Source organism: Pseudophryne corroboree, chromosome 7 (genome assembly GCF_028390025.1).
Source record: "Pseudophryne corroboree isolate aPseCor3 chromosome 7, aPseCor3.hap2, whole genome shotgun sequence".
In the NCBI taxonomy this organism is placed as follows: Eukaryota; Metazoa; Chordata; class Amphibia; order Anura; family Myobatrachidae; genus Pseudophryne; species Pseudophryne corroboree.
This window is the reverse complement of record NC_086450.1, coordinates 181,610,129-181,624,630: the sequence shown is the minus strand read 5'-3', so window position 1 is coordinate 181,624,630 and position 14,502 is coordinate 181,610,129. Positions and strand designations below refer to the sequence as shown.

At 49.1% G+C, this 14,502-nt stretch overlaps 1 protein-coding gene across 1 annotated transcript in view; it reads right to left on the bottom strand.

Annotated features, from left to right (window-relative positions):
* Nucleotides 1-14,502, bottom strand: part of SPEG (striated muscle enriched protein kinase) — a 519,092-nt gene that overhangs the window by 99,497 nt on the left and 405,093 nt on the right. The window contains exon 27 of the mRNA XM_063933852.1: nt 6,413-6,565. Within this exon, the coding sequence (XP_063789922.1) occupies nt 6,413-6,565 (153 nt within the window). The remainder of the gene's footprint in view (nt 1-6,412; nt 6,566-14,502) is intronic.

Below are 14,502 nucleotides of genomic sequence, written 5' to 3'. Positions count from 1 at the left end.
GGATTCCCTGACTGAAAATATTGATACCCTGGATAGGGACAGTATTTTATTGACTATAGAGCAATTAAAGGATGCTTTCCTTTATATGCGAGATGCTCAGAGAGATATTTGCACTCTGGCATCGAGAGTAAATGCGATGTCCATATCTGCCAGAAGGAGTTTATGGACGCGACAGTGGTCAGGTGATGCGGATTCCAAACGACATATGGAAGTATTGCCGTATAAAGGGGAGGAATTATTTGGCGTCGGTCTATCGGATCTGGTGGCCACGGCAACTGCCGGAAAATCCACCTTTTTACCTCAGACCCCCTCCCAACAGAAAAAGACACCGTCTTTTCAGCCGCAGTCCTTTCGGTCCTATAAGAACAAGCGGACAAAAGGACAGTCATATCTGCCTCGGGGCAGAGGAAGGGGTAAGAGAGGGCAGCAAGCAGCCCCTGCCCAGGAACAGAAGCCCTCCCAGGGTTCTGCAAAGCCCTCAGCATGACGCTGGGGCCTTACAAGCGGACTCAGGAGCGGTGGGGGGTCGACTCAAGAATTTCAGCGCACAGTGGGCTTGCTCACAGGTGGACCCCTGGATTCTGCAGGTAGTATCTCAGGGTTACAGGTTGGAATTCGAGAAGTCTCCCCCTCGCCGGTTCCTAAAGTCTGCTTTGCCAACGTCTCCCTCAGACAGGGCGACGGTATTGGAAGCCATTCACAAGCTGTTTTCTCAGCAGGTGATAGTCAAGGTACCCCTCCTACAACAGGGAAAGGGGTATTACTCCACTCTATTTGTGGTACCGAAGCCGGACGGCTCGGTAAGACCTATTCTAAATCTGAAATCTTTGAACCTGTACATACAAAAATTCAAGTTCAAGATGGAGTCACTCAGAGCAGTGATAGCGAATCTGGAAGAAGGGGACTTTATGGTGTCCCTGGACATAAAGAACGCTTACCTACATGTCCCAATTTGCCCTTCACATCAAGGGTACCTCAGGTTCGTGGTGCAAAACTGTCATTATCAGTTTCAGACGCTGCCGTTTGGATTGTCCACGGCACCTCGGGTCTTTACCAAGGTAATGGCCGAAATGATGATTCTTCTGCGAAGAAGAGGCGTATTAATTATCCCTTACTTGGACGATCTCCTGATAAGGGCAAGGTCCAGAGAACAGCTGGAGGACGGAGTAGCACTAACCCAACTAGTGCTGCAACAACACGGGTGGATTCTGAATTTTCCAAAATCTCAGTTGACCCCGACGTCACGTCTGCTGTTCCTGGGAATGATTCTGGACACGGTTCAGAAAAAGGTGTTTCTTCCGGAGGAGAAAGCCAGGGAGTTATCCGAACTTGTCAGGAACCTCCTAAAACCAGGAAAAGTGTCTGTGCATCAATGCACAAGAGTCCTGGGAAAGATGGTGGCTTCTTACGAAACGATTCCATTCGGCAGATTCCACGCACGAACTTTTCAGTGGGATCTGCTGGACAAATGGTCCGGATCGCATCTGCAGATGCATCAGCGGATAACCTTATTGCCACGGACAAGGGTGTCTCTTCTGTGGTGGTTGCAGAGTGCTCATCTGTTAGAGGGCCGCAGATTCGGCATACAGGACTGGGTCCTGGTGACCACGGATGCCAGTCTGAGAGGCTGGGGAGCGGTCACACAAGGAAGAAACTTCCAGGGAGTATGGTCAAGCCTGGAGATGTCTCTTCACATAAATATACTGGAGCTAAGAGCGATTTACAATGCTCTAAGTCTGGCAAAACCCCTGCTTCAGGGTCAGCCGGTGTTGATCCAGTCGGACAACATCACGGCAGTCGCCCACGTAAACAGACAGGGCGGCACAAGAAGCAGGACAGCAATGGCAGAAGCTGCAAGGATTCTTCGCTGGGCGGAAGATCATGTGATAGCACTGTCAGCAGTATTCATTCCGGGAGTGGACAACTGGGAAGCAGACTTCCTCAGCAGACACGATCTACACCCGGGAGAGTGGGGATTTCATCCAGAAGTCTTCCACATGATTGTGAACCGTTGGGAAAAACCAATGGTGGATATGATGGCGTCCCGCCTCAACAAAAAACTGGACAGGTATTGCGCCAGGTCAAGAGACCCTCAGGCAATAGCTGTGGACGCTCTGGTAACACCGTGGGTGTTCCAGTCAGTGTATGTGTTCCCTCCTCTGCCTCTCATACCAAAGGTACTGAGAATTATACGGCAAAAGGGAGTAAGAACGATACTAGTGGCTCCGGATTGGCCAAGAAGAACTTGGTACCCGGAACTTCAAGAGATGCTCACGGAGGATCCGTGGCCTCTACCTCTAAGACCGGACCTGCTTCAGCAGGGACCGTGTCTATTCCAAGACTTACCGCGGCTGCGTTTGACGGCATGGCGGTTGAACGCCGAATTCTAAGGGAAAAAGGCATTCCGGAAGAGGTCATTCCTACACTGGTAAAAGCCAGGAAGGAGGTAACTGCACAACATTATCACCGCATTTGGAGAAAATATGTTGCGTGGTGTGAGGCCAGGAAGGCCCCCACGGAGGAATTTCAACTGGGTCGATTCCTACATTTCCTGCAAACAGGATTGTCTATGGGCCTCAAATTGGGGTCCATTAAGGTTCAAATTTCGGCCCTGTCGATTTTCTTCCAGAAAGAATTGGCTTCAGTTCCTGAAGTCCAGACTTTTGTAAAAGGAGTACTACATATACAGCCCCCGGTTGTGCCCCCAGTGGCACCGTGGGATCTTAATGTAGTCTTGGATTTTCTCAAATCCCATTGGTTTGAGCCGCTCAAATCGGTGGAGTTGAAGTATCTTACATGGAAAGTAACCATGCTACTGGCCCTGGCTTCAGCCAGGAGAGTATCAGAATTGGCGGCTTTATCATATAAGAGCCCATATCTGATTTTCCATACGGACAGGGCAGAACTGCGGACACGTCCTCATTTTCTGCCTAAGGTGGTGTCAGCGTTTCACCTGAACCAGCCTATTGTGGTGCCTGCGGCTACTAACGATTTGGAGGATTCCAAGTTGTTGGACGTGGTCCGGGCATTGAAAATATATATTTCAAGAACGGCGGGAGTCAGAAAGTCTGACTCACTGTTTATATTGTATGCACCCAACAAGATGGGTGCTCCTGCTTCTAAGCAGACGATTGCTCGTTGGATTTGTAGCACAATTCAACTTGCACATTCTGTGGCAGGCTTGCCACAACCTAAATCTGTCAAGGCCCATTCCACAAGGAAAGTGGGCTCATCCTGGGCGGCTGCCCGGGGGGTCTCGGCATTACAACTCTGCCGAGCTGCTACTTGGTCAGGGGCAAACACATTTGCAAAATTCTACAAATTTGATACCCTGGCTGAGGAGGACCTTGAGTTCTCTCATTCGGTGCTGCAGAGTCATCCGCACTCTCCCGCCCGTTTGGGAGCTTTGGTATAATCCCCATGGTCCTGACGGAGTCCCCAGCATCCACTTAGGACGTTAGAGAAAATAAGAATTTACTTACCGATAATTCTATTTCTCGTAGTCCGTAGTGGATGCTGGGCGCCCATCCCAAGTGCGGATTGTCTGCAATACTTGTACATAGTTATTGTTACAAACAAATTCGGGTTGTTATTGTTGTGAGCCGTCTGTTCAGAGGCTCCTACGTTTGTCATACTGTTAACTTGGTTCAGATCACAAGTTATACGGTGTGATTGGTGTGGCTAGTATGAGTCTTACCCGGGATTCAATATCCTTCCTTATTGTGTATGCTCGTCCGGGCACAGTATCCTAACTGAGGCTTGGAGGAGGGTCATAGGGGAAGGAGCCAGTACACACCACCTAATCCTAAAGCTTTATTTTTGTGCCCTGTCTCCTGCGGAGCCGCTATTCCCCATGGTCCTGACGGAGTCCCCAGCATCCACTACGGACTACGAGAAATAGAATTATCGGTAAGTAAATTCTTATTTTTAATACTTACCTTTCCAGAGTCCCTCGCTGAGTGCTGCAGCACAAACCACAACCAAAATGGCCGCCGTGCATTCCTTAGCGAAATTAGTCTCTGGAACATGGTGGGTGCATTGGCGTTTCTATAATGGGTGCAGTGTGTGTGGTGCACATGGGCCCCTGGGTCCAGGGGGGCACACGCCGCACCCATATAATTTACTTACCATTCCGGAGTCCCGCAGCGGCGGTCCTCTAGTGCAGGCATAAATCATTCAGAAAATGGCCGCCGTGGCCATTTCCGAGTGGTTTGCACATGCGCACTGGAGATGTTCCCGGAAACCTATGCATGCGCCGTAGACTCTGGCACCATGCCTATTATCTCCAGTATGCCAGAGTCTACTTGCTGCGGAGAGGAGGGGGCCCGTGAAGGAGGCTGCACGCGGGTTCCCTTCTCTCTTAAAATGCCCCTAGGTGGGTGGCATGTTTCCTTAGACCTGTGCATGCGCAGTCGACTCCGGCACAATCCTGGTGCCTACTGCGCCATGTAGAAGAGGGGCCCACCCCGAGTCTGCACAAGGGCCCCCTCTTCTGTGAAAACGCCCCTGGTCATGATGATGGGCCGGCGCATGCCAGACAGCCGATGGCCATCTCAGCCCAGCGATCGCCTCTTCCTGATTGACAGGCAGAGACGGTCGCTGGGTGGGAGGGGGCGGGCCGGCGACGTTTGGCCACCGTTTTGGGGGAGCGGTCCGGGCAACACAGGCGGGCCTGGACCGTGCGGGCCGCGGTAGCTGCGTCATGTCATACGCTGCCGCTGCAACCCAGACAGCGACGGGTAGCTCCCTGCCAGCGCGCAGGAGCTGCACAGGTAGGGAGCTACTCGTCAAGTACAAAAGCATCGCCGCTGTGCAATGCTTTTGTACTTGTGCGGGGGAGGTAGGGCCAGACATGCGGGGCAGACTAGCTCTGTGCTGGACGTCCCCCGCATGTCTGAGTAACTGATCGTAGCCGTGCGATCAGCTCTGAATTAGGCCCTTTGTCTTTTCTTTGCATGCAAACTTGTTTGGAAAATACAAATTACTGGATTCAAAAACTCTGTGGGACTAATTTATCTTGACGCTCTTTAAAACCATCTCGATGTGGCCACGTTCTTACAAACTGAAGTAACTTAAGATGTGTGCAACCCAAAATAATAAAGTAAGAGCTCAATTTTGCAACCAATATGTTACATCTGCAGTTGGGCTGCACTTGCATCCAAAGCTAAGGAGCCCCTATTGGCTTCTTCTTAAAGAAGTCACAAGAACTTTACCCAGCTGGGCAGTGCCAAGCCAGTGCAGCAGCTCTGTTAGTTTGCACCAGGGCAGGACTGCCCAACTGGCACTTCTGGCAAATGCCAGAAGGGTTGGTGGGACGTTCCGGTCACACAGAGAGCTGGGAGGGCCGCGTGCAGCACAGCTTCTGGCACTCTGGTTTGTGTCGCGCCCCCCCCCCCATCCCCCGCTGCCCAAAGTGCCTGTAGTGCCCATTTCTAAGAGATATGGGGGCGTGCTGCGAGTCCACGCCCCCTGACTCGTGGTACTCCCCTGTGAGCAGTGTCCGTGCGCCCCTTTTACGGCGCGCATACCCCCTTTCACGTGCATGCGCAAATGCCAGGGCCAAAAATGACGTTCCTGGTTTGTACTACATCCTATAGTGCTGGAAAATGGAGAGACTCAAACTATTGAAAGTTCCCCCAGTTAACAATAAGAATGTATGGAAATTAAAATAAGATGTGAATGTAACCATATAATTAAATGTAATATTTAAAGCTACAGACGTACCACTCTCAGCAGTCCTGACTGACACACCATCCAAAACTTAGACACCGGAGAGCTAGCTTACGAAATATGGAGGTATCAGAAGGCTTGCATTACTCGTTTAAAAAAAATCTAGAACTACCGGTATATTTAAAAGTGTATTTTGCGTAATGTTTCCATATAAAACATGTGTCTTTGGTACGAATTATTATTAGTTTTCATTAAAATTATTGTAGGGAAGGAGATCAGTGTCAGACAGCAGTATGGTGTGCAGGGCCCACTGTACAATTAAAAATAATAAATTGTATACCATAAATATACAATAACTATGTCATTAATTATTTGGAGTATCAGAAGACAATGATTCTATAGCCATCTTGCTTTGTATCCGTCAAGCTATCAGAACCCAGGATGCACTGGTAGGATATTCTGGTAAATTAAACAGTGTCAATCTAAAGGAGATTTCAGCCTATTTTAACTAATACTGTGTAAATGAATTACTACTTTTAGGGTAAAATACATTTGGAGAGTGCATTCACCTAAAACCAAGGTGAGGTCTTTTGTTCTTCTAGATAAAGAGCGATAAGGTAGAATGACATTCACTAAATAATGTATAATGCAAATTTCAGAGCACTGGATATTCTTTTACACTTTATCTACTGGTATATATGTGATCACTCCTATGTTTGGTATTTACACTAGTCTTACTCACAGTGTCTCATTACCCAAGACCTTAATTAGGAATCCTCTGGCCTCCCGTGTGAGATCGGAAAACATCTTTTCTTCAAATGCCACTGTGTAACCTCGGATATTCATCAGGGTGGTGTAATCATTTTCTCCCACAAAAGGAGACACTCCAGTGAGGCTGTAAGGGTGCAAATCAAAGAACACTATTAATATGCAAAAAGGGCTTCCTATTCCTGACTTCAGCAGTGGCGCACCCAGGGGGGGGTTTCCGGGCACCCAGAAACCCCCTTCCACCAAAAAAAAAAAAAAAAATTATTATTATTTTTATTTTAGCTGCATGAGTATTATTAATGGCTGTCCAGCGTCCTCTGCAGCCTGCTGTCTTCCTGGTGGCACTTGTAAGTTCTTAATAAAAGTTTACTTTATTTTAATTATAGTACATATATACCCATGTGCATACATATATACACACATGTATATACATACATATAAACACACACACACATATGATATATATACATGCGTATATACGTGTACTGTATGTATATATCTCCTATATATTAGCCCAAGTCCGTGACTCTGTGCCTGGCAGTAACGCTGGGCGGAGTCACAGGCCTGGGCGGAGTCACTTGCTTCTGACCAGTTCCCAGGTGGACAGCCACACAATCCAGCCACCATCATCAGAGGGCACCATCACTGGACGGACACCCCACCGTCCACGGTACCACACACACCACCCCATACACCCCTCCCTTGGTTTTCCCGCAACACACAGCCACCCACACCCCTAATGACACCCGCAACTCACCGCACCGAAGCCTCTTCCCCAACAACCTGCCAACTTGCTCCCACTGACACCCGCACCACCCCAGGCTGCCTCCGCAACCCCCCTCCCCAGCACCCGCCTCCAACCGCACACATCGGCCCCTGGTCGGGAGCCGCAAGACCCCCGCACCACCCCTGGCAGGCTCCGCAACCCCCATCCCCAGCACCCGCCTTCAGCCACACACATCATACGCCGGACGAAAGCCGCAAGACACCAGCTCCACAGCCGCCCTAGGCAACCCCCCGCCCCAGCTCCTACCTCCAGCCACACACATCCTCCTCTGCACGGCACCCACCCGCACACCGCACCACCCCAGCCTGCACACACAACCCCCCCTCCCCAGCACCCGCCTCCAGCCGCACACATCATACAGCGGACGGAAGCCGCCCACACCCCGCACCACCACAGCACCCCAGGCTGCCTCCGCAACCCCCCTCCCCAACACCCGCCTTCAGTCACACACATCGGCCGCTGCACGACACCCACCCGCACCCCCACAGCCTGCACACACAACCCCCCCCTCCCCAGCACCTACCTCCAGCCACACACATCGGCCGCTGCACAGCACCCACTCGCACCCCGCACCCCCACAGCCTGCACATACAACCCCCCCTCCCCAGTACCTACCTCCGGCCACACACATCGGCCGCTGTACGGCACCCACCCACACCCCGCACCCCCACAGCCTGCACACACAACCCCCCCTCCCCAACACCCGCCTCCAGCCACACATATCGGCCGCTGCACGGCACCCACCCGCACCCCGCACCACCACAGCCTGCACACACAACCCCCCCTCCCCAGCACCTGCCTCCAGCCACACACATGGGCCGCTGCACGGCACCCACTCGCACCCCGCACCCCGCACCCCCTCAGCCTGCACATACAACCCCCCCTCCCCAACACCTACCTCCAGCCACACACATCGGCCGCTGTACGGCACCCACCCGCACCCCGCACCCCCACAGCCTGCACACACAACCCCCCCTCCCCAGCACCTACCTCCAGCCACACACATCGGCCGCTGCACGGCACCCACTCGCACCCCGCACCCCCACAGCCTGCACATACAACCCCCCCTCCCCAGCAACTACCTCCAGCCACACAAATCGGCCGCTGCACGGCACCCACTCGCACCCCGCACCCCCACAGCCTGCACATACAACCCCCCCTTCCCAGCACCTACCTCCAGCCACACACATCGGCTGCTGTATGGCACCCACACCCCGCACCCCCACAGCCTGCACACACAACCCTCCCCTCCCCAGCACCTACCTCCAGCCACACACATCGGCCGCTGTACCACACTCTTCACCCTTCTTCCCCCCAACCTCTTCACACACAACACCTTACCCATCTTGACTACACCACCAGCCAAGACCCACCACTCCTGCACCCATTACCCTCATACCAGCTCTACCAGCCTCCGCTGTCTACTGCCCCCAAACCCCTGTACTGCATGTGGCTTACTCCCACCCCTCAACAACGCACCACAAAAAACACACAATATGTACACCCACCTCAGGCAAACACTCACAATGAGCACACACTGCTACCAATTCTGCCGTACACACACACACCTACTCACCCTCCACACTCTTTCCCCTTCCCCCTTCTCCCCCCTCCTCACCCCCCTCCTCACACACAACACCTTACCCATATTGACTACACCACCACCCAATAACCACCACTCCTGCACCCATCACCCTCAGAACATCTCTACCAGCCTCCGATGTCTGCTGACCCCCCCCCCCACAACCCCAACAACTGACCACACAGATCACACAATATGTACACCCATCTCAACCAAACACTCACTATCAGCACACACACTCTGCTACCACTTCTACCATACACACGCGCACTCACCCTCCACACTCTTCCCCCTTCTCCCCCACCCTCCTCACACAAAACACCTTACCCATCTTGACTACACCACCACCCACGACCCACCACTCCTGCACCCATCAACCTCAGACCATCTCTACCAGCCTCCGCTGTCTACTGCCCCCAAACCCCTCTACTGCATGTTGCTTACCCCCCCCCCCCCAACAACGGAACCCAACCATCACACAATATGTACACCCACCTCAGGCAAACACTCACTATCAGCACACACACACTGCTACCACTTCTACCTTACACACTCACCCTCCACACTCTTCCCCCTTCCACGATCTCCACCCCTCTCCTCACACAAAACACCTTACCCATCTTGCCTACACCACTACCCAATACCCACCACTCCTGCACCCATCACCCTCAGACCATCTCTACCAGCCTCCGCTGTCTGCTGCCCCCAAACCCACGTCAAAGTACACATTACAAAAACCCAGCTCCTAGGTGACGACTGACACTTTATGAAAAATGTCATTCATTCATGTCATTTCCACCTACATTCTCTACATCGTACCCTGCATACACTCTTCACACACTCACAACACCCTACACACCATTCACCATCAGATTCCCTTTTGCCAAGCAAGATTTAACCAACACCAAAAGCCACATTCCACCACAATACATTATATAACTACTATTCTACACCTTCACCTTTATGTAGGGGTTACGGGGGCGAAGCCCCTTACGACGGTGTGAAGAGCGCCCCATAGGGCGCGATGAATCACCTAGTATATATATATGTATGCATGTTTAATATGCTATGTGTATATATATATATATATATATACAAACAGAAAGTTCAGCACTCACCAAAGCAAGCTCACTTATTTTCACAACATCAATAAATAAGGGCTACATGCACCCCACCCTATGAGTGGTGAGTGCAGACACTGCACCCCGCTTCTGGGGTGGTGAGTGCTGTGGTTTTACATTTGTTGGTATGTATATATATATATATATATATATATATATATATGTGTGTGTATATACGGTATATATATATGTGTGTATATATATATATATATATATATATATATATATATATACACAGACACACTAGGTTTACGGACCCAGCATATACTGGCTCACCTCAGTCCCCACCCACGTGCTTGGCTCCACCCAGTTCTGGAAACCCCCCCATGCAAATCCTGCGTTTGCCACTGTTCATGGCTACTTTTTTTTTGCAGGTTAACATTACACACATTAATTAGATATTAGAATGATGTTTGTGATAAGAAATAGATCATTATGGAAAGAACCCTACACATTAATTCAACTGAAATTTTGTTTCATATAAAGAAAACCAGCTTTAACCCAGTGGATGTAAAGGACATTGCTGAAATTGCTTGGATTTTGCGGCCCACCACCTGTGATCTGGACCCTGCCTCAACCAAGCTTCTGATAGGTTGTATGGATATAATTGGTCCCGTCTTTGCAAAAATTGTTCAATGCTCTTTGCAGACAGGCATTTTTCCTGGACCCCTAAAGGAAGCAATTGTTAGAACTCTTCTTAAAAAACCTAATTTAGATCCCGACTGCATGACCAACTACAGACCAGTATCAAACCTTCCTTTTCTAGGAAAGGTTATTCAGAAAGTGGTTGCAAATCAACTGGAAACCCGCCTGACAGTGACAACCCATGATATCTATGATCCATTCCAATCAGGATTCAGGAGAAGACATAGCAATGAAACAGCCCTGGTGTGTGTGTTAAATAATCTTCTGATGGCAAAAGACAGAGGTGACTGTTCAATATTAATCCTTCTCGATCTCTCTGCAGCATCTGATACCGTGGACCATGGGTTTCTGATTGAGCGACTGATACATTTTTGTGGACTGGATGGCGCAGGCCTAAGCTGGTTCAAATCATTTCTCACAGGCAGGTCACAGAGAGTATCATCTGGAGTATACTCATCACCATCAGTGCCACTGCCATGTGGTGTCCCACAAGGTTCTATACTATCCCCCATGCTTTTTGCAGTATACATGCTCCTGCTGGGTGAAATAATCAGGCGCCATGGCCTGGTCTACCACTGCTATGTAGATGATACACAACTGTACTTGTCCTTTGCTCCGGGCACTGATAACCCAATAGCAACCCTAAATGGCTGTCTAGCTGAACTCCAGGAGTGGATGAGTGCTAGTTGGCTGCGACTGAACCCGGATAAAACAAAGGTTCTTATGATAGGACCGCAACATCAAAGGACAAGACTGCAGCATAGCCAACCAACTGGACTTACACTCGGGGATTCAGAATTACAATTCACTGATCGTGTGCGGAATCTTGGCGTTGTCCTGGATGATGGCTTGACACTTAAACATCAGATATCAGCCCAGAGGCAGAACTCTGGGAGGCAACGGAGTCATCTGCTGCCGGGCTCCTGCTCTGAAGGGGGGCACCTCTGCTCCCATTCTGTGACACCATTGAATTAAGTTAATTGATAGCTGTCGCTGTCTTTTCAGTGGCCGACTTCCTCACTGGTCCCTGCACCTTACAAATCACACCCTCTTTATTATACTGAATATACACATTTTACAAGTGTCATACCAAGCAAGAAATGTGTGATTTAAAATAAAAGACAATTAAATGTATAAATACAGTATATACATTTTTTTCAGAGCACTCAATATAGTAAATAGGGGGGCACCAATATTTATCTTGCCTCCAGGCAACTGGGACGAACTTACGCCACTGTATCAGTCACAATCAAATCCTCAGTCTTTCACCTGAGGAACATAGCCAGAATCAAGCACTTAATTCCCTCAGATGATCTGCCAAAAGTCATCCATGCATTTGTATCATCTCGATTAGACTACTGTAATGCCCTCTACCTTGGTCTCCCAGCAAAAGAATTGTACCGCTTACAGCTAGTGCAAAACACAGCTGCCAGGCTGTTAACCGACCAGCCCCGTTCTAGCCACATAACACCAATCCTCTACTCCCTTCACTGGCTGCCTGTAAGATGGCGAATCATCTTCAAGATTGGCTTACTGAGTTTCTAGCACTACATGACCAGGGCTCAAGGTACCTGAAGCAGCTTCTGGTCCCATACTGCCCCACTCGATTACTGCGATGCGATTCATCTGGGGGTCGAGCTTTTAGTCATGCGGCTCCGACTCTTTGGAACTCACTTCCCCGCACAGTGCGAGAGGCTCCAACTATAGAATCCTTCAAAAGTGGACTCAAGACTTTCATGTTTACTCAAGCATTTCCATAATGTCCCTTTACTATCTACATGCTTCTGTATTTTATGAAAAGCTTTTCTGTACTTCATTATTTTCTGTACTATATTATGCTATGTATCTGTTAAGCGCCTTGAGTCCTATTGGAGAAAGAGCACTATATAAATAAAATTATTATTATTATTATTATTATTATTATTATTTAAAAAAAACCATGTGTGCAGTGCTATCTTGTGACAGACTAAGGTTATTGCAGGCATTAACTACAGAAGGCAGATTATGCTCGCAACCTATGGAGGTGCAAGCTGAATTTGGCTATTATAAAGGACAAAAAAATGCATAACTCTACCTGCCATCCGCAGCTCGCATGTAATTAAATCCGCCCCATAATTTTACTCATTCTGTGCGTCCAATTTTACGATGCATCCCTTCCTTTACACACACACACTATTCACCTGCAGCCACCAGCAAGTACAGCAGACATATGATATCACAGTCCAGCACCATGCCCTCAGAGTGGCACAGAGGAACTGACGCCGCCGCTCCAGCCCAACATGAGATAGGGTAATGGCATCTGAGGTGGTAGTGGGCACTGGGTGCTTAGGGTGCAGGGGTGCTTACACTGTACCTGCCTTTATTTAGGGTTCGGTAAATTATTTTGACAGTGACAGTGCTGACATTTATACGTAATGTTGAGAATGTGGACAAGGTGATAATGTCGACATATTCAGCATTTTGACATGAAGTATGTTGTCACTGATGAAATGTCGACGTCACAATGTCAACAATACATTTTTAATTCCATTTTCTAACACTAACCCCTAACCATAATGTCGACGGTTTCACTCTTTCGACATTTTATCTATATTGACATTTTCCAGATCACCCCATGGGAACGGTATCTGGTTTGTAGGTCGACATGGATTTGATCAACAGTCAATAGGTTGGCCACTATTGGTCGACATAAACATGGTTGACACAGGAAAAAAGTTGATACTGTAAAATGGTCAACACAGGACAGATAGACACATTAAAATGTCAACATGACTTTTAAAAAAAAGAAAATATTTGTAACTTATTCATACTTTACCATCCACGTGGCCTACGATTGGGAATAGTAACCTTGCCCACAGCATGGAGAGCGAAGCCAGCCATGCGAGGGGACGTGGTGCACTAATTGGGATTCCTGGTCGTGTTACGCAAAAAACAACACCAAAAACAGTAAAAAATGGCATGTGTCAACCTGCCCCGTGTCGACCATTTCACTGTGTCAACATTTTTCCCATACAGTGCATCCGGAAAGTGTTCACAGCACTTCACTTTTAACACATTTTCTTATGTTACAGTCGTATTCCAAAATGGAAAAACTAAGAAATCACATGAACATAAGTATTCACAGCCTTTGCTCAATACTTTGTTGATGCACCTTTGGCAGCAATTACACCCTCAAGTCTTTTTGAATATGATGCCACAAGCTTGGTACACCTATATTTGAGCAGTTTTGCCCATTCCTCTTTGCAGCACTTCTCAAGCTCCATCAGGTTGGATAGGAAGTGTCGGTGCACAGCCATTTTCAGATCTCTCCAGAGATGTTCAATCATATTCAAGTCTGGGCTCTGGCTGGGCCACTCAAGGACATTCACAGAGTTGTCCTGAAGCCACTCCTTTGATATCTTGGCTGCGTGCTTAGGGTCGTTGTCCTGCTGAAAGATGAACCGACGGCCCAGTCTGAGGTCAAGAGCGCTCTGGAGCAGGTTTTCATCCAGGATGTCTCTGTACATTGCTGCATTCACCTTTCCCTCTATCCTGACTAGTCTCCCAGTTCCTGCTGCTGAAAAACATCCCCACAGCATGATGCTGCCACCATCATGCTTCACTGTAGGGATGGTATTGGCCTGGTGATGAGCTGTGCCTGGTTTCCTCCAAACATGATGTCTGGCATTCACGCCAAAGAGTTCAATCTTTGTCTCATCGGACCAGAGAATTTTGTTTCTCATGGTCTGAGAGTCCTTCAGGTGCATTTTGGCAAACTCCAGGAGGGCTGCCATGTGCATTTTACTAAGGAGTGACTTCTGTCTGGCCACTCTACCATACAGGCCTGATTGGTGGATTGCTGCAGAGATGGTTGTCCTTCTGGAAGGTTCTCCTCTCTCCACAGATGAATGCTGTAGCTCTGACAGAGTGACCATCGGGTTCTTGGTCAC